Raw genomic sequence first — 23,649 nt, forward strand, 5'->3', positions numbered from 1 at the left:
GAGTTGAAAGGTGAAGGAATTTTGTTACTTCTCTGTTACTGAAATGCCTTGTGCCTTCTTTGCTTTCCAGTTGAAGTTATTTTCATTACATCAATAAAATAAAACAACTGGACACTAATCAGATCTATAAAAAGGCAGCATAAGAAGAAGAGAAGGGGTGAATGGATGAGCCCTCTGCCAGCTTTTAGTTAACATGTCAAGCGTTCTTTCACCTCTGCGATGCAAAGCAAAACAGTACAAATTAAAGACAATACTAAATATCCTCCTAAACCATCTGCAGTAAAATTTAAAAGAAATTCTGATTGAGATGCTTTTGGCAGACGATTGATAATAATAAACTTATTCTGAAAGATCTAGTCATACTTACGAAGGCTTTGCCTTTCAATATATATAACTCTGCTGCCCACAGAACTACATGGTGCATAGTAAATATAGATAAAAGCAGTCTATAGTGCTTCTTCCTGTCCAGATAGAAGCTCCTGTGTTTCGGTTTGTACCCGTTGCCCCTTGTCCCATCACTAGGCTCCGTTGTCTTTGCACCCTTCAGATCCCAGCTCTCTCAGCCTTTCCTCATAGGAGAGATTCTCCAGTCCCTGAACCGCCTCAGTGGCCCTTTGCCAGACTCTCTCCAGTAGCTCTGTTTCTCTCCTGTGTTAGTGAGCTCAGAACTGGACATGGTACAGCCATACAGATCAACACTGAGAATGATTGTCCTCACCTGAGCCTAGCAAAACAGGTGCAACCTGACTAAAATATAGTAAAGGAAAGCTTTATGGTATAGGAGGTGTAGGAATTGTCTAGAAGCCTTTTTTTCCCCATTCATAGAGGATACAGAAACATTAACAACAAGAACACAAACGTACTTCACAAGAAGATCAATAGCAGCTTCAGGATACACATTCTTCCTGTATGTAGTTTCTTGCACAAAATTCATGAAGATTCCCAAGTGTACAGAGCTCTTCCAAACTTTATTCTCTTGGCAGACTTTTTTTCCGCCTTCCCCCCCAAAGCTGACAATATGGGCATTTCCCCCTTCTGCATATGAATCCCAAACTCTTTGAAAGATGGAATCTGTTAGAAAAACAGGAGCTGTGAGCTGTGTTCTAACCCTTCCTCCATCTGCATAGCAACGTGCTCCGCAGGGAGATGCATCTCCAGCAGTCTGCTGCGTTTGCTCCCTTATAAGGAAGGCTTTCCAGACACTTGGAGGAAACCACTGCTTATCTCCCCAGCCTCACGATCAGGCAGCTTTCAGATCTAAAATCCAGCACATATCTAGAAGGGCTCCTCTGCACCTCACCTTTCACCTGTCAAAAATATACCCAAAAACAGGCAGAGAAAAGAAATGCAACAGAATTACTCTTCTTCTTCTACAAAAAGGTTCAAAGATTTGTTGACTGTCCAAATGTTGCCCAGCTCAGTAATTTAGTGCTATATTCCCTCCGCAGGAGTTGAGCCAGTCTCAAGTTCTACAGCTTTACAGATTTTTGTGCTCTTTGGCTAGGTCAGACATCCAAGAACACCTGTGTTTGAATGCTTGGGTATTTGCTGAATTGTACTAGTCTACAGGGAGAAATAGAAACAGATGGGCTGGCTAGCAGATAAGCATTATTACTGGAGTAAAAGCTTGTTTGCTAGAAAATCAGATTTACAGAACTGAGGAAGATAAATACTGACTGATAAGAGAGAACTCAACCATTTGTTCCCATTTATGATCACAAGAGAGACACACTATATAAACAAGATTCATCGCCATGAATCAAGTGTTTCTCCAACCTTTCTTCATATGTCATTTTTTCCTCTTGTTCTTGATTCTCGCTACTGGACTTTTTCCCGTTCTAAGCTTTTTTCAATGATGATACCCAGAACTAGACAGTCTATTCCTACTGAGGTCCCACCAATACTGACTGGAATGAAATTCTCCCATTTTATATAAAATGCTGAGGTTAACACATCCTAGAACTACATTTGCTCTTTTTTTTTTTTTGCAAGATTCTCAGGATGTTTTGTGGGTTTTGTTTGTTAAAATTATGCTCACTTTGCTTCAACCAGCTAACCCTGTGCTACATTTTTTTGCTACACTGCATTCTGCACTTCCAAATTTTTTTCAGTTCTTGGTACTCAGCTGTGTGAATTTCCTGTTGCTCATTTTGGATCTAATAATTTATCTAATATACTGATCGCTGTTGAAAAACTCAATCTTGATCTTCATACTGTCTGAAACCCTCTTCACCTCAATGTTTCTTACCATTCTTACAAATGTTTTAAGTATGTTCAACAGTACCTTAGCCAAGAGGTCAGTGCACTTCTGCAGGTAGAAAAGGACTAACACATACAGAAATATATAAAAGCCTTTACCAAAGTAAAGATACATTGCATCTGTTTCTTCTCTCTTATCCACAAGAGCAGCCACTCAAAGGAAGAGAGTTGCTTTAAACAAATCCACAGTGGCTGCCTTGGAGCACATATTATGTTCTAGGCACTTAGGAACTGTTTGTCTACCAGAGTGTTCTGGCATCCTTCCAGACACCAAATTGCGTCCTGGAGTTAGACACACTGGTCTCATTTCCACATTCTCCTTGCCTCTACTGCAGTCTAGCTTACTTTATTTTTTTTTTTCCTAGATTCATTTTCATTATTCTGTATTCATTTCTTCACCTTAAATTCATAAATCCTACTATTTCCTGATAATTTGAAAATTATCCACACCCAGATTATCGATCAAGAGAATGTGTCCTCAACTCCTTTGACCACAGCCAGTGTTTATATTGTCTTAAGCTGATGCTGGTACCAAAGTCTTACATGTTCAAGTCAGACTAAGCCAATCTAACACCTTACTGGTACTGAAATGCTATAATAAGTCTTGGTCTCCTCTTCTTTCCTCATTTTCAGATGCATTTGCTCGCTCCAGCTCTTGTGCCAGGTTTAGCACTTAGCTGATCCCTTGGAGAGCTGATTCAGCTCATTAAACCAGCAGAAAATAGATTTGTTTTTGTTTGGGCTTTTTGATGGGCTACTTTTCCTGTAGGGACAGATAAAAACACTTAGTCCATTTCACCTAATTGCAGTCTCATGCTGGTTTACATCAGTTTAAATTGATCTAAATTGGAGCTGCCATATTCATCCCTTCAGCCACACCTGCACAATTGTGCCCTTTCCCTTATGTCCTTGCCAACACCCATGCAAACGGATGGTGAGCCAGCCAGGGTAGCTGACTTCAGACAAAAAAGTGGGGTTTTTTATTTTGGTAAGGTTACTCCTTGCTGGATTGTCTCACTGAACTTCGCAGCCACACAAGAAATTCAGTTCAGCCTAAACAGAGCTGGACTTGTGCTTCCTCCATCCCACACTGAAGACCATTCTGCGGTGCATAAAGACAAGCACGACAGTCCTGATTTCCTTCTTAACTGACCTGGGGACCTGTTAAATCCCCAAGTGCTAATTACTGAGGGGTTCATAACCCATTTTATTCACACCCAGTAAAACTTCAACTCAGACATGCAGAAATACCTCTCGATTCTACTCTATTCCTTAGACAGCAATATGTTTCAACAGTTCATATACAGCAAATAAATGCTATTGATTTTCGTCCTATCTGCCAGATCATAAGCTGATTTTGTATAGAGGTCCCCAAGAAGCAGAAACGTCACACTGGGGATAAGGCAGAAGAGGAAATACAATGATTCCAAGTCACTATGCTTTCTTCCATGATTTTAGGCCTTTACAGAACTACTCTCACGATTTTATCCTTCTAAGCATTTTACATCAAACATTAATATACAGTTTTGTATACTGAACTTTTCAAACAGAGCATCTGTTTTTCACCATCCATTAATCCAGTCTTTTACTCTGAGAATATATATTTTTCACAATCATATTCTAACATCGCACTGTTTCTCAGAGGTATTTTTGGTTTTGCTCTTTTTGATACAGATAGTCTACAAAGTCATGCAGGCAATGGCTCATTTATCTCCTATACACAGCCCATCAGCAGAAAAGCTTTCTTTAGCCTAACATAAACAATGTAATTGAGTCTAAGTGCATGCTCTGGTCTCTTCCCAGGAAATAGATTGTTTCCTTACAACTTCAGTTACTAAATACAAAATGTATTATTAGGCTTTCACAGTGCTCCAGCTGAGGTCCATTACATGTTTCTTATCGCAAGAAGCTACACTTCTATTTCACAATAAATTATAACAGCTCTGGGCATTACCGTTAGCATCACTCATGCCCTTTTATGTTAGCGAAGAGAGAAAAGCAAACCAAGAGAAAATTATTTCTTTACAGTTCTATGCTTTTTAGAGAAACAGAACTTACTAAAAATCTATCAGGGTTGTTTTAACTTAAATACTATTTGCCACATTCAACACTTCACTGTTCTTTAATTGTTCTGTTTAAATGACCAGGTCTACCACGTGACAATGGCGCCTCTCAGAGATATCACAGGCCTCAAAAGAATATCCAAACTAGATTTTTCACTACTAAAATGTACAATTAAGATCAGTTTTAGTGCACTGCATGTAAAAAGCTTAAATTATCCTTACCAAGCACAGCTTGCAAACTAAACAGACAATGGAACTATTATCCTCAAAAGGTACAAAAATATGAAGTGTAGGTAACAGACAAATTGCAGTAGCAATTTGTCAAAGGCGCTCAGTTGCTTATACAAACTAGTGACAGAGTAAGAAAGTAAACAGGAGCTCCCAGTTCCCCAGTCCCTACCCCACCCATGGTCCATACGTCAATAGAAAAGCATCCTTTTGTTCTTGAATAGCAGGAGAATCTTTTCCACATTCAATGCTGATTCTTTTGCCATCAGGCCCTACGAACTACAGTGACCTTCTCTATATCACACTTGCCATGCAAAGCAAAAAAAGATTGCAAATCATCTGTCTGAAAATGTAGTTTCGAATTACACAGTTTTGAAAAACACATTAATGTTCTGTCCAGCACTGCGGATTTTGAAGTACTGTGCAATCTGCCTCCATCAAAGAGGAAATAAAGATCCATTTCTACTCAGATACCCCTTTATGCTGCCAACCGCCATGCAGGACAAGGGAATGCAGGAATCATGACCTGTTTTTACCACTACCAATGTTTATCCAATCCAAACAAATTTATTTCAGAAGTTGTGTATCAAGGTAGCCCTGTGAAACAGAAGAACGGTATTTGTTGATTTTGAAAATACTTAGAAGATGGCTTAAGGTCTGGTTTATACAGGAAATTACACTCAACCATTAGGGACTTTTTTTTTCTGGCTATATAATGTATATATCTGATATTTGGTGCCTACACATGGACATCTTTTATTCTGTATCCAACTGCTGGAACTAATGATGATACAGGAACATCACCAAATCACTTCTGATGTCTAAACCACAAAGTCTCTGTTATTCTGGACTTGAAGCTACTTTTCTGAATCAATTGTGATGACAAATTTTGTTTTTGCCAAAGGCAAACTAACAGCATTGCAGTCTTGACAGAACATACAAGAACTATTTGTTTTTATTTAAGTTGCAGGACTTTTTGTAGGGTCCCACAAACACAGTGACACCACTTTAGAGGTAACAATTATGCATCATTCCTAGGGGTTTGCAGCTGAGGAATGCTTTGCTAAAGAAGTTACACCCATGCTCTGGTAATTCACTTTTGTGATGCCTAGACCCACTCTGAGGACCCCAGTATCTTTGTTGGAGCCAGCCTGCATTAAGCGTAGCTTATCTTTGGGCCAGCTATCACCCACTCACTGCGCACATTGACTCATTCAGTCATGCTATCACGTATCATGAAAATGTACTCCAACGTGACTACATTTTAAACCACAACAAACCAAGACAAGAGGGACCCGGACCAAATTAAATCCTGGCTTAGGTGGTGGTATTGCGATGTTCTCAGTGCACAGTGGGCTCAGAGATGTTGTGCACTGCTGAGGAGTGAGCGCATCATTTCTCTGGGACTAATGAGAACAATGTGTGCAAGAAATTAGCTGAAATGACACCTCTTTTTCCAGCACAAAAATAAAGCACCCCACTCAAAGCCACACTGTTAGTTTTTGCCCTGACAGAGTCACTGAACGTCAGTCTTGTTGAGGTTTACAGCAACAGAGCAAAGGCAACGAACATTTATCTCAGAGACTGTCTTTTTATGATCTCAGTGCAGTTCCCAATGTTTATGGAAACAAACACTTTTTATGTCTGAGAAGCTACTCAAATTTGAGAATCCAGCACTGGGAGCTCCTACATCTAGGTACACACCACAGATCTATTCTCACTCCCCAATGGGGCAAAAATCCTCAGGATAAACAGGTGTTTTGACAGGATCTGTGCCATAATTTTACAGATCCTTAATCCAAATGGTTAGAAGATGGAGCCATGACAGGATCCATGGCAATAAGTCAACATATGCATATGCAGAAATTACTTCAGTTTGGCTCAGTCCATCACTACTGGGGAAAAACAAGTCCAGTCTATTGCAAACAGTGATCCCAATCTTGGTGTCTTTCTGTAGGGCAAGTTTGTACAGAAATAAACATTCTCAGTGCTCTGCAGTTTAAGTTCCATCAGTTTTCCCCACACTTCAGTCCAGACCAAAACCTGTACTGACTGAAGGACGTGCCCTCATTGATATAACTGAGCAGGAAAGCAGCAAATTCCTTTCATAGAGAGCCACCGGTTCTCAGCTGTTCAATGCCTTAGCCCTAGAACAGCCAATGATAGTGACATTACGCCAGACATCATCTTTTTCCTTATATACATTTACATATTGTAAGTGTATCTTGAGTCCAAACCTACACTCATTCATTCATGTAAAATAATTGGATTTATCTGGTTTCCTCACAAGTCATAAAGATGATTTAGTCCCTTCAATATGAATCACGAAGGAAAAATGCAATACAATTTACTTACCGAAGAATTTCTTTCCGAGTGAAGAACGTGCAATCCTGTTAAAAAACAAAACATGTTAGTGTACTACAGAAATATTGAAAACAACTGCAAATAATTATTTTTCAATCTTTTGGGAGGAAACTCAGACCTGGCAGAAAAACATTAACGATATCACTTGTGTACCATCTGCTTTTGACTCAGAAAGCAATATATGCTATGAAATAACTCAGATATCTTAAGGACAGAACTAGCAGTAAAAACTATTGTCGATGTGAAACTTCAGGAGAAAAAAAAAAACACAGCTTGCTGAAATATTATACATAATATATTAATATTTCTCCACTGTGGAATGACCAGGAACAAAATTAAATCAAAAAAGTGAGATATAGGCCAAAACCATTCAATAAATGGATCTAGAAAGCTATAGATAACAAACAGATGAAGAAAACTATCTTCTAACTTGGAGTATTCCTCTATTAGAGACAACTGATTAAAAGTAATATGTTTGTTTGTTACTAACTCTTTTTGCTAGCAACTGCTGTACACTGTGGTCACTTTGGTGAAGGCTGCAAACTCCCATTGTTAGGAACACGGATAAAAGGACAACCTCTGCTTGAAACTGCAGGGAAACTCTTTAGCGTTCCCTGTGCTATCACAGAATTTGAAATAACTTACTAGAATGCAAAGTAAAGCTGGTTGAACATGAAAGATGAGCTTACAAGTATTGGCTTGTGTTCCGAGTGGCTCTGTGGTGGGACTGCATTTACACTGGTTTAATTCACTCTTTATGAACATCTGTGTTTTGCTAGAAGAATCATGCACTTCACAAAAGAATAATATAAGCAGTGAAATAGTTTGCATTTCATGTATCTCTACATCAGTCACAAAACAAGTTATATCTTCAGGTCCTGTGAGGAATCATAACAATCAGTCCCATCTCATTAACAGAAATATCCCCTATTCCTCGCTATCTTATCTCAAATGCATTTAGGACAAATTCTGCCCTGCATCCAAAACTATGAACACTGGTGGCAATGAAATACCGGATATCAGTTTAGGACATTGTTCAAGTAACAAATTCAGAGAATTTGCAGCTTCTTGTCTGAGAGCTGGTGATTTATGAGAGTGTACATATAGTTCACCACCACCACACCACAAAATTCTTCCTGATCATCTGCCTCTCTCACAGGCCACAGTGTGGTGTGCCAAGATATTTGCCCAACAATTCAGCTCTGAGTAGTTGAATGTAAACATATTTAAAATATATCATGCTTTTAAATCAGCTAGTAACAAGATAACAGACTTGGTAAGTAATACTTAAGAGTAAAGACAATTCCTACAACTCCTCCCAGTCCTGCTCTTCAGTCAGGTAGCTGAAAAGCATTTCTTTCCTAAGTAGAGACTGGCTGAGCGGCTGCTCCTGCCCAGGAGGGGAAAGCAGATGATGGCAGCTGGCTGAGGCAGTCTTGTCTCGGGTATCCAGGTACACTATCAGTCCTGCACGGCATCAATTATTGAGCTTGCTTGCCCTCGTCCGTATAAAGTGGCAGGAGAAGCAGCTCTTCCTTTAGTGTATTGTAGCAGAATAGTGTTACAAGGCACAACAGGAAGCACCTTGTGAGCTGCTGACACTGATGTCACATTGTCTGGAACTGCACAAAGTGAAATAGGAGCCAGCTGGTTAAGTCTTCATTAATTCCGGCACACACAACACTTAGGCTCAAACTGCCACTTAAGGATGCTTCATTTACTAATGAAAGGCAGGTGCAATCTCACAAATAATTGTAATGCTCTCAGCAGCAATCATCCTGTAATTATATAGGCTTGGGAAAACAGCAGACACTTACTTAACTAGAAAGCTGACAGGGAACTGATATGCAAATGGAGATAAAGATGAAAAAGAAAAGTTACCCTTTGCCTTCCAGAAATCATGCAAAAATGCCACTGGAAGACACATTAAGAGGTCAGATTAACCTTAATTTGCTGAAGGCCCACAATTTTTTTTTTTTTTAATCTGAGTCACCTGACATCTTTGACAACAAACACTACTGTCAGCCCTTTTTTTTTTTGCCATCAAACAAAATTTTTACTAATATAACCTAAAACTCACTGATACTGAAAAACCTTTAAAAGAAAAGTAGCTGCAAGCAGCTGCCTGCACGCTGTTCCTGACTGCAGTATTCCAGCTATGCCAACGACGTGGAATTGTCTGTTAGGGATGAAGAGTGTCAAAAAAAAAAAAATCTACCGTGCTTTCACAGAGCACTTGCAGAGATCTTAAAGCTACTCAGGGTCAGAGTCGTGACCTGGCCTATAGTTTGGATCCACAGCAAGATCTTACATACCGCTTAAGAAATGTTTTCCCATTAAGAAGCCAGTCTGGTCTTAAATGGGAAATGTAAGAGCCAGGGCTCCAAGCTCTCTCTGCAAGGCAAGTCCAGCCATCTCTCTCGCTCCTCCCAGCTGCTTATTTCTGCCTCTTCCTTTCTGCAGATTTCACATCAATGAGTGGTGTAACTGCACCAGAGAACTCCAAAGGAACTCGTGTTTGGAAACTAAGCTAGCAAAAACGGAATCATTTCCAGCTTGGATCATTTCCTTTTAGAATATAGCTTAGAATATAGCATTGGTAGTGCTGGTACAAAACACAAAGCTAAAACAAGTATCTACTGATAGCAGGGAAAGAAGAGCAAAACTGCCCCTTTTTTTTAAAGCACAGCCTAAGTTGGATTAAAGTCACAATAGAACAGAGGTCTAAATAACGTAATTACATTTTATGGCTGCTGGAACTCCAGCAATTTAATTCCAATTTAATTAAAGAGTTTTGGCCAAAGAAACATGGAGGTGAATCATCCAATTTTCTTCTGGCTACTTCATTCATACAGACAATACACAGTGATGGACAATAAATAGTCAACTAGCATGTTAAATTAACTCCCTCATAAAGAAAGGTGAAGTGAGTCCTGGAAAGCATTTGTAATTTACGCACATGATGACATTCATCTTCCTTCAAGTCAGAGATATCATGGAACACATTTGCTATTATGGGGATCATAACTGAGTTTATTACGAACTTTAAAAGCAATCTACTTATTCTGTCCGCACACTAAAGTCTCTAAGAATCCTGCTAAAAAAAGCACAAACTAAATACTGAACAAATAAACGTCACCAGAGTTTTCGTAATTCTTAATAATTCAAGATTTCTGGCAAGAATTTATCCTGAGAATTGTTGTTTTTATTTCTAATGCTATACAATAGCCTGAAAAACTGCTAACAGGAAGCCCCTTGTGGCTTTTAGGTTACTTAGAATAGAGGTTTTGCCTTCACAGGTCACTCCCTCCAGCCCCTGAGAAAATTCATGCTCCTTTTCCATGATCAGCTGTTCCACTCAGTCTGCCCTTGCACCCTTAATAACCAAGTTAATTAGGAGAATAAAGGAGCACTACTGATTTTTTGGAGGTAAGATAGCACTTAAACAAACCTGCAGTTATCCACCCGACTTCCTTACATCCAGCAAAGTGAATAAAATAAAGCAAGCAGAAAATTTCTTTTATTTCAATGAGATCATTAGCTTGTATAATGGGATTTGGTTCTCAGATTTGGCATTTAGGTGGCTTAACTGGTTCTTTAAAAATATTTTGCAGAGAAAAGTGTCAGCTGGTATATTTAGTTTCTACGGGTAGTTTTGCTCTTAGCTGGTAGCATGACTTTCTGTAAGTCACTCAACATTGCTTATTTATCAGGGCTAATGGTCTCTGCCCTTAAAATTTCCTTTATAAAAGAGCAGAATGTTCAGGCTGTTAGAGTTTTATTCTTTTATTTCCTGCGTCAGGTGAATGCAGGTTTAGGGCAGAAGAGGAACAGACTGAAACATGGTGGCCCACCACCTTTTCCACAGGTCTGTCAGACTGGAAGCTCCTACGGTGGTTCTGCTTTACATTTAGTTCTACAGGGCTTTGAACAAAATATAGAATAGAGGTAACTATGCTGAGAACGCTGATACTTAACGTGACGTAAAGTGTACACACACCGTGTAACGTGAGGTGTGGTTCCAGAATCAGACCACATGTCATTAGTTGTGTTGGACCTGTCGGTGATACCGGAGTGCAGCAGGCAGTTCATGAATGGCAGCAGAGTCCACTTTAATGAAACTTTATCATTTACCACTTTTAGAAGCAAATATCATTGTGCGTAAAGCAGAGTTTTCAGATTTCACATAGATAAGCAAAACACTTTTCCACAGAAAGGGAAGAAGAAAAACTGGAGAAAGGAAAAAATAGAATGAAAGAATAGCAATGCTCAAGTATGCAAAGCTACTGTGAAATAATATTTCTTAAACCCACTAAATGCATATTTCTCCTCTAAGACAATACATAATTAATTCTGCCTTTTAAATGTATAGTTTCAGAAGGGCAGGTTTATTCTGGTCCTGCAACAGCTCCATTTGGAAGTTTTAAAAATAAAGAAATAACATAAAAGTCTTGGCAACACAAAATCACTCCAAATAAAAATAATTAAAAAAAAAACCAACCCCCACACAAACAAAAACAACCCCCACACCAACAAAATCTCAAAGAAAAGCTAGCAAGTCATATATAAAGTAAACCAATGACCAACAGGAATTTTGACAATATCCTCAAGGCAAGACAGATTTGATCCATACAGCTATCTTACTGAGCAGCTTTGAATAAGTGAGAAGTACTGAATGCTGCAACATTTTAAATGTTAATATTTCAAACTACTTATTTCAGAGGTTTCTTTTAAAAATCACAAATGATGTTTTGTACTGTGCCAAGAGTACGTGTGTTTAAGAACATTTAATCAAAACACCATAAAAACATCATCCTATGAAGGAGTTGAAAAGGTGCTGCATTAGAAGCAAATGAATTTTCATGTCAGATCTATTATTAACTCCATTCTGGTAAAATTTTATAAATGCGATGCTTTTCTTCTAGTTGCCATGCAACTAAGACAGAGAGAGTTGTGCAAGACTGAATGAGCAAGATAGTTACGTATTTTCATCACTGCAAAAATAGAAAGAGTTCCTGGAAGCCAGTGAGACTAGCACCGGTCTTTAAGTTGCATAGCTGTGCAAGTACTTTAGCGAATCCTGATTAAAACGCTAAAAAAATTCCTGTCAGAGTTAGTATCTGCATTAATAATAGTATTGATATGTGGACTTTTACCTTGAAAAATGCTGGTTGCATCAAGATGTCAATGGAGATTTTAACATCCAGCCTATCTTTATTTGTAATCGTGTCTTTTAGAACCCCAGCCAGAACAACTAAAAAGCCTACTGAGTTTCGGGAGGAAAAATCTGCAGCTGTAAGAACCAGTTTATATATTTATAGTGCAACATGGGAGTAAAAACAGACATTAGCAAGGGCTGAGGAAGAAAGAAACTGTCGCCAAATGTAATGTTGCTCAATCTATATATGCACCAAATGGTAACACGAAACCTGAATCTGACTAAAGGATAATTTCAAAAAACCCTTGTTCTGTTATTATGCTACTTCAAATTTGCACATCAACAGCAATATCCCATCAAACTGAAAAGTAGTTTTTACATAAGACCCTGGAGAACCTGTGTATACACTTTTTTGTAGCTTCGCAAAGGTTCGTTTTCAGAGATCCTGGTGAAGTCAAGCATAGCTTTTTAAACCAAAAGATAACTCAACGCTCTAGTTTCACTTTATGAACGGCACTTCTTGATAGATCATAACGTAACTTGTTTCATCTGCTTTTGCCTAAGTCTCACGAAATACAATTGAATCCCACTTTGACAGAAATTTAATAAAAGGAAAGGAGTTACTTTAAATAATAGACAAATTCTTGTGTAAAAGTCATTATTTCGTATTACTACCTTTTATTGCAATATTGCCTAGAAGACAGCCAGGATAAACACCTGTTTCTTTTGAGGCTGCATTAAATAATGTAAATAACCCATTAGTGAACAAATACAAAAAGAAATGGCTTGCAATAAAACCAGTAATATCTGATAAAATATTTGTGCCCTATATTCTCTAAGCTCTGTCTATTAAGAAAAAAAGAGAATCAAGTCGATATCAAATTCAGACCACTAATTCGAGTAACCTGAAGAAAGGCAATGAGATTGATTGAACAGTTTGTCTGCACCCCAAGCACAGCTTCTGTGCATTTCCTATTCAATATCATTGTCTCTCAGTGAGAATTGCAGTGTGCTGAGGCCAATATGCAGCTCTGACGTCGCTTTATTGTATACCTTTATTTTCTATTGCTCCAAGCATCTTTATACAGCATCACTCAAAAAAACCCTCTAAAATTCCCGTTTAATTTCTTTCCTAAGACCTGACCTCTACAATCTGTAGACAACTTTTAATAGCTTAGTTTTAAAATGTTCTTTGATTGCAATGAAATACATCTTTCTTGCTGATTAATACTTACCTTTTCCCTAACCAGACCTTGGTTAGATTTTGCATTTTACGTAAAAAAAAACCCAAACAAAACAGTCAAGTACTCTAAGAGCACAAGAAGCAGAAATCCCCCGTAGAATTCATTTTCTTACAAGGCTAACTTTTTAAATGAGGTGAATCTTAATGAGGAAACCAATGTTTGCAAAAGCCTGATTTCCAAAACATTTCACTAAGCTTATGAAAATTTAAAGAGCTGCCAACTAGAACACTATCTTAATAACAGGGGATATGACAAGGCGTTAGGAGATTTGCAGCTTTCTAGTCTTTCTTTAGATAATTTGCCTCTACCTACTCTGAATCAAAGAAAAAAAAAAGCTGTGAGAGGTTCAATGCTATCAAGTCCTATGATGCATCTCTCTCACAGTTTCAACTAGCCACTCATCAGCAGTGTTAAAGAAGAATATTTAAAATACCTGTCTATTAAAAACGTTGAGGTCATCTTGTGGGTGACCAGATTTACAGTTATTTAATTTAAATTGAAAGGTTCAGCTAAGAAGTGAGTCTTCAATATGACAGTTTATACACCAAAAAAAAGTTTATACAGGGGCATTTCAGAAAGTTTTAGACAAATCAAATAGGGGTTTTTTTTCATTAATATCATACTAATGATTTGGCATTTATGTATGCTAGCTCTTCAAGCAGGTGATTTTTCTGTAGCTTAATCTTTACTCCCGAAAATCAAAGCCACTTACATATGGGTTTACCATATTTTAAGCACCTTAACATCTCACTTTTCCACCTTTCTTTACCTATCAGAAGTGTCTCCTATGGAACAAGTGCTTAAAACATAATGCATTAAAAAAAAAAAAATCACTACTGAAGTAGCATTCAGGTGCTATAAGCTCAGAGCAATTCGTGTTAAAGAAAAATGCTGGAAGTTACAACTAGGTAACACAATAGCCAAAAATATACTTAAATAAAGAAATAAGTCTAACGAGGAGGGGAGTGAGGTTTCGACCAGTCTTATAATAGGAACTGTGGGGATTTTTTAAAAAAATTTATTTTACAAAAAGGATTAAATTGACACTTTAGCTTCTGCCATATTGATACTATGGATTCTGTAACCCTGGGTATTATTGTGAGGAATACAGCACCAACTCATAGACCTACAAATTCACAAGAAGTTGCCTACTTCTCATATTGGGGAAAAAAAAAATTAAATCAATGATTAAAAACACTTTCTATGTAGAAGCCTGTCTGTACATTGGTGTACAGCTGTGCACAACAAGCTGTTGCAAAGTGGACCCTAGTACAGAGTGGTTTACTTTGGTCCAGTGTTCAGAGGACGCATTTTAAAAATTATGGAAATGTTACCCCATTCTCTCCTTTCCTGTTCTGATGGAATTCCACTATGCTAAAAAGGCAGAGAAAACAAACTCCAAATATAACAGCTCCGTTGATATTACAGCACCTGCACACCTCCCTGAATGCCAAGGAGAGGTGAGCTCTGTGTGTGGACGGCTACAGCAGTAACCCCAAGATTTCCCCGTTTAGTTATTGCAGCCTCTGGGATCTTCTAAGGGATCATAGGCAAACCACCATCAAAACAAGGACTTCGTCTGGTTGTTTACAACATGAGGTTAATACTCCTTCCTGACAAATTCTGGAAGTTATTGTCCTCAAGCTTGTTATTTTATTGTACTTACCATATATAACAAGTGCTATTACTAGTCAAAAATTATCCAGTACTATACTAATGAACTACAAGTCCTCCTGTAACGGAGAAATCCCAGAGGCTCAGTGCACTGGGCCCAACTTCTGCCAGGCTCTGAGATCAATTACCCGGCATTATGAAAGCGGGGGCTGCAAAAGCCATTAGAGAAAGGCAATTTCTACATGAGGAGTAGTGAATTAGGGATGACATTTCAGCTCTTGCATTTGCCAGTGTATGTCAAGACGACATTAATTACATTTGGATTTTGTTTTGTTTCACTGCAGTTGGGCTCTGTTCTGTGTTCACTTTCATTGGTAATGGGAAGGCAGACACTGGTGTTTTACAGGTCTTTGATTTCTCTCTCGCCTATTCAGCAGGGATGTAAAAAAGCCTTTTTGGATCTTAGACTATTAAGTCTAAAACCACTTAGATTAATATATTACAGTGACAGACTGCTGGTGAGGGTGAGATGTGTGACAAACTGGAAATTAAAGCAGCTCCACCTTCACATTTGCTATAATTACAAGAAAAAGGCTAGGCATTTAATAAAAGCATTTAATTTATGCCTTATTTTCAGCATGACATAACATTTAAAAACATTTTAGTTTATATCCCCAGCCTGACTCTCTGTGGCTAAATATCTACACCTATAAAAAGTCCATGTTAACAGTAACTCCAAAGAAAATTAGAATTTAAAATCATACTTTCTACTTCAAGCGCCAGAGTCAAAGATCCTGAAGGTAAAAAGAAAGTTATCTACTTTTGTGTGCACTGGATCTGTCCTTTGGTTATCATGAGATAAAGTAAATCTTGATTTCCTGTGCTGTTAATTCTATGTTTACGGCTTCACATAAGAAACAGAGCAATGCAGCGAGCCCTGTCTGCATCTCATAATAAAAAGTCAGCTGCCTCTGTCTTCAGCACACTTCTATTCAATATATCGCCCCACTGTATTTTCAGCAACTTGTTCAAAATGCCCACTGTGCAGATAGCTTCCCGCAACCCATTTCAGTAAAATTCACAGTGTGCTGAAACATGACTGAAAACTTGGAATAATTATTTTTTCATGCTATTGAAAATTCAATCAATACAATGTGAAGTAAATAAAGAAGTATCAACAAGCTATCCGTAGATATAAAACACGTACTACTGTCAAGGCAAGAAACTGCTATCCAGGAGTGTATGCAAGCATAAGGATACCTATTCTGGAATTACATTAAGCATATTTCTATGACTTAGTCTTAGAAGTTAAATTAGACAAGACTTTTTTTTTTTTTTCCCCTCTTTTCCCCTCTATTGACAGCAAAGGTATCAGGTAGAGAAAAATAGGTTACTGCAACACTTTCTCCTTTACGAAACACTCAATAGAAAGATTCTACTAAAAACTCCCATTGTCAAGCTAGTCATCGTCTCTATCCTGCTTGCTAGTCCAGACACTTAGGATTTGACTCCTTTCCCTGTATGCAGAGAAGGGAATCAAACTGAGTATATTTAACAACCCAGCCTTAGAATAATATTACGATTGCTGGAAGGAACAGTGGAATATATGCGTGCAGGCTACAAATGAAGTTTACATTTATATTTGGAAAAAAAAAACCCTCCCCTAAAAAAAAAAAAATAAACAATCCAACCGAATAAAAACCACCCTGCACATACGAGGATTAGTTCTTTCCTTCCTCTAATGCAAACTAAGATATCTTACCTGGTAGGCATCTAGCTGTTCATCAGTAAATATCGTTTGCTTATTACCCATCTTAAATCAGGAATTCTTCCTCTGTGCAAATGCATCCCATTAGAAGTAGCTGGATTCCTCTGTATTGTAGGCATTTAGAGCACGTATACTCCGTGAATGTGCTGAAAAAATCCCACAGCCTGCATTGAACTGGTTTTGACTGTACCTGTCCAACGAGGAAGGACGCAGTACTGGGAAATCTTTGCAAAGGCTTGACTTGAGTGTGCCGGGAAGTAAAGCGTTACAGTGACAGGCAGGTGTCGCCAAGAACCAGTCGTGCCATTCTCTCCCTTTTCAGATGCTTTTCTAAGAGGCTCACAGAGCTTTGATAACATAAAAACAGAGTAGCCAGTACTAGAAGAAATCGGCTCTCTACTGCCTCCGTGTCTCCCTGGCTTGTTCTGCCCGTGACTTCAGGGCGCTCCTGCTCGGAACCTTCATGTTTTAGAGCAGCTTTGCGTCACCCAACAATGCTGGGCAGCGCAGTCATGTTACACACCCACAGAGCAAATCTGGGCACTAGGAAAGCAGAGTAAACGTTTCTGCAGCCGCTCTCCCCACAGTTAAAAGCACATCCCGGCCAGCACCTGGATCTGAGCTGTACCAGGCTGCCAGTGTTAACACAGCTGGATGGAGGCTCCAAAGTGCCCAAAGCATCTCCACGACATCGCAGGTGCTGTGGGGGCTCCACGGTGAATGCATATGTCTGCAACCAGCCCTGGCTACCGAGGATGCGAGTTCACACCAGAGGTACCAAGCTCCCAGGTATACCAGTAAAATGCGAAAACTCCTTCTCACACTAAATAAGTAAATTTAAAAAAAAAAAAAAAAAAAAATCAGGAAGATTGAAGTAGTTTACATAGACGTTAATCTGACTCCTTCGGCTCAAGCAAGCACAGCTGGAAAGAAAAAAATGTTACGACAGCCTAAAGCAAAAGGTAGAAAGTACCACTAGAGGGCTCACTGCATTGTAAATCAATACAACCCTATTGCCGTATGTCTGGGAAAACTGAAAAAGTAAAAGAAATAAAGAGGATGTAAAAAATGCAGGCAGACAAAAATTTACAAACTCAAAAATTATATTATCTAACATCTGCACAAGGATAAGCTCTCATAACAACAGTAGGAAGAAGGCTGAGTGAGAAAGGAAGAGAAAGGAAAGACCTTTTATGAGTAAAGTTTCTTTGGACAGCTCACATCCCACTTGTGCACACAGGAACAGGACAGGGTAGAATTCCTACCTTCTTTATGTACAGCTCTGCTAATGGTCATTATTTCCTCAGCAAGTTAGCATGTTTAATAAAAACATCTGGAGAATTCTCGTGCTTTTTCCTACAACTTCTAATGATCCTGACCCGATAATGACATTGGCTAACACTTCGATTTGCTGGGCATATAACACCAAAGAATAAACATTTAACGATAATACTGAAAGTCAATGTATTGTATACAGTAAAAATATCCTATGAAGTGTGCTGGATATGTAGTAAAAACAGTGAAGAACTGCTGAACTGCAGATAGTTTTAAGGGACCACTTATTTAGAGTGTAACATTTAGAAATGCAGATTTGATTAGCTGCAAACCACCACTGCCCTGAGCTACAAAACCACAGCGTATTATCATATACGCATATATGGCTGGGATGAAAATGTATTCAACAAGGCTTATTAGTGATAAGCAAACATCAGAATTTTAACAGTGAAGGAAACTGGTTCTACCAACACAATATACTGTAGCACCGTTTCACAGTAAGAAGGAAGCGACAGTTGTAAGGACAACACAAACTCTGGATGACCTACCAGATCAAGAGTGCAGCAAGCACCTATTAAACATCAGACGGCTGAATCAACTATTTGTTACATGGCCAAACTGACCTCTGTTTTTCTAGCCTGTAGCGTTGTGTGGGTTTTCTTTTCCCCAAGGTACAGTGGCATTGGATTCTTGGTACATTCCAAAAGATTCTCCACAAGTCAGAATGTAAAGAAGAAAAAACACCAAATCTGCAAAATACAGTATTTCGGTTTATTAAAAGTGCTGTTTTAACACTCTTTTTTTTAATTCCCAAAACAACAATCGGCAAGGGCCCTTTGCGATTAAGAACCTCCACAATTCTGAAAGTCCTTACACACCCTCAACTCTGAATAAGCTTCATCATTGTCTTTAGCAGTTACACACATAACCAAGCACGTTTCACATCTATGATCTGGTGCTACTGAAGTGCAAGAGCCACCAGCTGTTCTCAGTCAGACCAGACCAACACTTGTCAGGCCATTTGCATGAAATAGCACTCCATTTGCAGCCACCTAATTCAAGCTGCCCATCTATGCAAACTAGAATAAATATAAATGCCCAAATTATCCATAATGCCATTACATACAAGTGAATTGGCACCACAGGTGGATTTGGCTACACGTATTTTAACCTTGTGATTTTGTATACTTAATGGTATTCTTCCAGTGAAAAGATTGACATCTCCTCATTTCTTCCTTTTTTCACCTGGTTTTATATTCCTGGGTGCCTGGCCTCACTGTATCCCAGATGACACACATATCAGCTTCTCTCTATCTTTAGAATCAAAATAATAACAATAAAAAGCAGAAGGGCTAAATGGAAAGCACCAACTAGGTAAGACTTACTTGTGGTTACAAAGTAGGCCAGAGGTCGAGAACCTGAGGTACACAGACATATTCCTGTTTATTCCTTTGGGCCTGGCTTTCTACACTGTCACCTCCACTTCTCTCTTGCATATTAGAAAACACTTTGGTTTTACTCTGATGTAGAGAAATCCTGTGGAAAAACCGGTATGGCTGAAAAAGTTGATTGCTTTAGGAGAGTTGGCAGTTCTTGCTTTAAAAGAAAGGTTCAGCTTACTCAGTGGGTGCCATCCCCTTGATATCTGGAAGAAAATACACTGTTTCTTCAATTCTTATTTCCATACTCTGAAGGCTATCTTTATTAGCAAATAAAAGTTAAAGTAAAATGCACAGATTTTAAAAAAGAGGAGTCAGCTACTGATTGTTGAGGGTTCCACTATACTAGCTAGCTCTTCTCAAGCATGCTGCAGTGGTAACTGTATTTCACTGCAAAATTATCTTGCTATATAACTAGGTAAAATTTAAAGACAGTATAATGCACAAACTTTTTCACTCCTATCTCTATGTATCAAATATCAGGTAATTTTCCAGTTTGCTCTTTTTCACCTCATCTATCTGTTTGTATTTAAAGATAAGTTTTATTTGCCAGTTGGGTGTTAAGCAATATCTACTACAACAAATCAATACTATTGTACGTGCACAGCAAGAGCTGACCTTACTGCTACCAGTACTGGTCTTTCATCACACTTTACTGTATTTCAATATCTCTAAACTGTTTGTCAAAGCACGTAATTTTCAGCTACTAGCAACATGCAGCACATACTTGCAATCAATTGCAAACAAAGTTTATTAAGGAGAACAGTATATATACAATAGTCTTGCCATTACACTGTCCATTATACTAGAGAACGCAGTTAGGTAGCCACTGTTCATCTCCTGTAGAAATTTAATGTACGGAGCAGAAAACATACTGCCAACTTTGTACACTAGATTTAATATTTTATAGCAGGATGGCTGTCAGCTGCGACAGCTTAACACCACCTAAGGCTGGAACCGGCCCCCAGCTGCAGGGACATTTCCACAGCCGCAGCTCAAGGAGTGGGACAAATCCCGCTGGCTCTCCTGACCACCTCCCATGCAGCCGCTGCTCTGAACCGCTGCTGGCCATGGCTGCTACACCAGGGGACTGGGCTCTGGTTAATTAGTACAGGTCTCAGTCCAATAACCTCCAACAGACAGGTCATACTACCTTAAATTGCCTCTGTAAATTATGCAGTGAGAATCTGACTGTGGTTTAAGTATGGAATCTCTTATTCCTCAAAGGAAGATCAAGCTACTATGAACAGAGATTACTTTACCTGTTAATGAGAGGATCCACACAGAGTTTCAACAACCAAGTTGCATATCTGCTGCCTTCACTGCTCAGGTTGGTTTGCTGCAACTTTTAATTGGGGAAAAAGAACCTGCAAGATTTCATGCCCACTGCACCCAATATTCCAACAATTTCTCTCCCACACCAATGTTTCCTCGCAGATGAGCTCCTCCTAAAGATTCACTCTGTCAGCAAGAAGAACAGTTTTGATCTAGAAGGGCTGCCTGTACATTTATTCTGTTGCTACTTTCCAGGAGTCATTAGGGCCCCCTTCTACTGCAATGATCACTACTTGCAACAGTTACAAGGGGAAAAGTTCCACCCCTCCACCAATGCTGCAGAAATTCCCCACAAGTCTTTGGGGCTCATTTTATTTACTTGAGAGCTACTCACAATTCTGTTTGCTCACAGGTAAATGAGGAATAATTATGTTTACCTACAGCAGGTGCTGTGGAGATAAAATAATTTAAATGCTTGTGAGTTCTTTAAAGAAAGATGCTACAGAGCTACAAAACATGACCATTGTAATATGCTACACAAACTGTCAGAACTTGCCTCTTCTTTAACAGTTATTGCAAACTATAAATAAAAAATGAACTGTAAATACACAGTTAGAAAACAGAAATCCTAAAATAAGTGAAAATGCCAGTTTGATGCTACCGTGGTGGATGAAAAAGTTGCTTTTCCAACACGTGAGCAAGAGGAGGATGCTCAGACCCCACTAAATTTGTCTGGGAGCACTAACCCATAGGAGAATGTTTCATTGGACTGAGCCCTGTCTTATGAATGAGTAAAGGGAATCTGAGAAAGATGCAAAACTCAGGGCCCCCAAGCCGATGAAAGATGCTGACTATCTGACTAAATTGTATTTGTTGTGATGGGCACAAACTTTCTGTAGAGACTTTTTGATACTAAAGACGACAAACAGAAAGGAAAACCTTGTGCCAAATTTGTTGGGTTTATGATCTTACCTATCTATCTCAATGAAATACACTGTCTTAGAGGATGGAGGTTTCTGTCTGCATTTCATTAAGCCTAATTTATCCATAAATAAATCAAGTAAAAATTACTTTTTTTATTTTTAAAAGATGCTTTACACAAGACAATGTTTCGCCTCAGGGACAAAATTTTTTAAAAAAAGTTTCCTAAGCAGACGGAATTTAATATAATTAATTTCCTCACATGGAGTCTCAGTACAGTGATCACTAGGGGAAAGAAACTACTGCTATCTATATAGGCATCTTTTCTAGGCAGAATAACTACTGACGGTTTTATTACTGTGTTGTTTAGCCCTTTTCAAACCCAAACAAGCCACTATTAATGGGTTATTATTGTAGTATTATTACGGTAGCACCTATAAGACACAGATCAGAAACCTGTTGCAATAGCTGTTGAAAATATATGTAAAAAATAATTTCTCCCTTCAGTGTAAACCCAGAAAGTACATGCAGATACAATCAGAAAACACAAGTATATTCACCTTGTTTTCTAATCAGTGTAGTATAGCACATAGTCAGCTTAACATTTATGGAGTCCTTTGGTAAGCATCACGACAAAAGAAACAAGAAATATAAAGAAACAAGTATAACAAATGTATACACCTCATGGGAAACAGTACAGTAAAAACATAAAAAATTTAGCTATAATAGTATGTCCTAGAGACATCATAGGTAAATCTGAGATGGGAGCAAGCCTCAGTTTACAAAAGGGGAGGAAAAAAAGCAGAGAATAGGACACGGAAGCTGTGGGAAGTAAATACAGCACAACAAAAGAGCCAACAGGTGCAAAGTACAATCAAGATTTGAACCAAAAAAAGTTATTTTACAGAAACATTACAAATATCTGCAGGGCCAATTTAGATTCTGAAGACTAAAATGAAAAAAAACCCAGCAGTATCTACCAGACGTATCAAGAGAACTCTGCCAACTATTCTCAATTCGAACCACTATCAAAAATAAAACATAAACAGATTAGGCTGTTTCAACAGGGGAAAAATGTGAGTTCTTCTGGTGCCCTGTCGTGAAAAAAAAGAAAAGTGAAGTGACCCCCTGAAAACAGGGGCTACTAATACTGTATATTGTCAAACATCAATTCTGAGAATTTCTACTCGTGCTTCCAAGACAAGAGCAAACCCAGGACACAATCTTAGCCCTTAGTTTTCAAGCACGTACAGGACAGAGGTAAGAAAATGGAAAGCCCGCAAGTAATCTGATAACTCTATCACCGAAAACTGGCACAAAATTACACTCAGACAGAAGCCAAATATTTATGTTGCCATAGAAGTGTAAGAAACCAAAGGCAGTTTTCATCTTCTTTAAATTGCCTTTTGAGTTTAAACATTAAGGATGTATTAGACTCTCATTTAAATCACTCTTTGCAACCACTGAGTTTTGAAATTCAGTCTTCATTTTGTATCAAAGGTAAGAATATAATTCATTCCTATAATTAATTGTTCAAATTGACAACAAAACAGTTGACATAAACTGAACCCAGTCTCAAGCAACGACAACGCTGTTATTCAGCCATATCGTAAGAAAGAGTCTCTGCATCACTATTTGTCTAAGCAGATCACCCAGGAGGTGGAAGTATTGTCACCACTTCACAGGGAGGAAAATCTTTTCGAAGTCAGAGCTCAAACTGCCTTACTTCCAGCTTGGTGCTTCACTCCCAACAACAACATCCCGAGCTGCCTTACCGCCCTTAAGCATAGAGAATAAGCATTTCTTAACCGCTTTTGGTGGGACATCGAGACAGCCGCCCCGAGCCCTGCTCACCGCGGCGGCCGCAGCGCCGCCCCCCGCCGGGACCCGGGTTCGGGTCCGAGTCACGGCCCCGCCGCCTCCTGGAGCCGCCACCACCAGCGGCTTTTCAAAATAAAGACACAAGAATCTCAAAAACCTTAAGGCAAACCTTAATTTTGAACTGCCCCTATTTCAACACCTTTGCTTTTTAACACTTTAA

The 23,649-nt window shown here is 38.7% G+C and overlaps 1 protein-coding gene across 4 annotated transcripts in view; it reads right to left on the bottom strand.

Moving 5' to 3' along the window:
- The window catches only part of CIB2 (calcium and integrin binding family member 2), a 51,358-nt gene that overhangs the window by 25,968 nt on the left and 1,741 nt on the right, over positions 1–23,649 (bottom strand). For 2 of the 4 annotated variants that reach the window (XR_010606762.1, XM_065642099.1), the window contains exons 1-3: positions 19,359–19,425; positions 18,597–18,722; positions 6,906–6,940 (exon numbers count right to left, since the gene is read on the bottom strand). The exons of 1 other annotated variant lie outside the window; for it this stretch is intronic. Coding sequence is in view for 2 of the 3 variants with exons in the window: in XM_065642099.1 (XP_065498171.1) it covers positions 6,906–6,940; positions 18,597–18,656 (95 nt within the window). In the remaining variant the exon portion in view is untranslated. Of the gene's footprint in view, positions 1–6,905; positions 6,941–18,596; positions 18,723–19,358; positions 19,426–23,649 lie in introns of those variants that run through there. One more of the 4 variants, XM_065642100.1, reaches the window with a different exon arrangement.

This window comes from Caloenas nicobarica, chromosome 10, assembly GCF_036013445.1.
Source record: "Caloenas nicobarica isolate bCalNic1 chromosome 10, bCalNic1.hap1, whole genome shotgun sequence".
In the NCBI taxonomy this organism is placed as follows: Eukaryota; Metazoa; Chordata; class Aves; order Columbiformes; family Columbidae; genus Caloenas; species Caloenas nicobarica.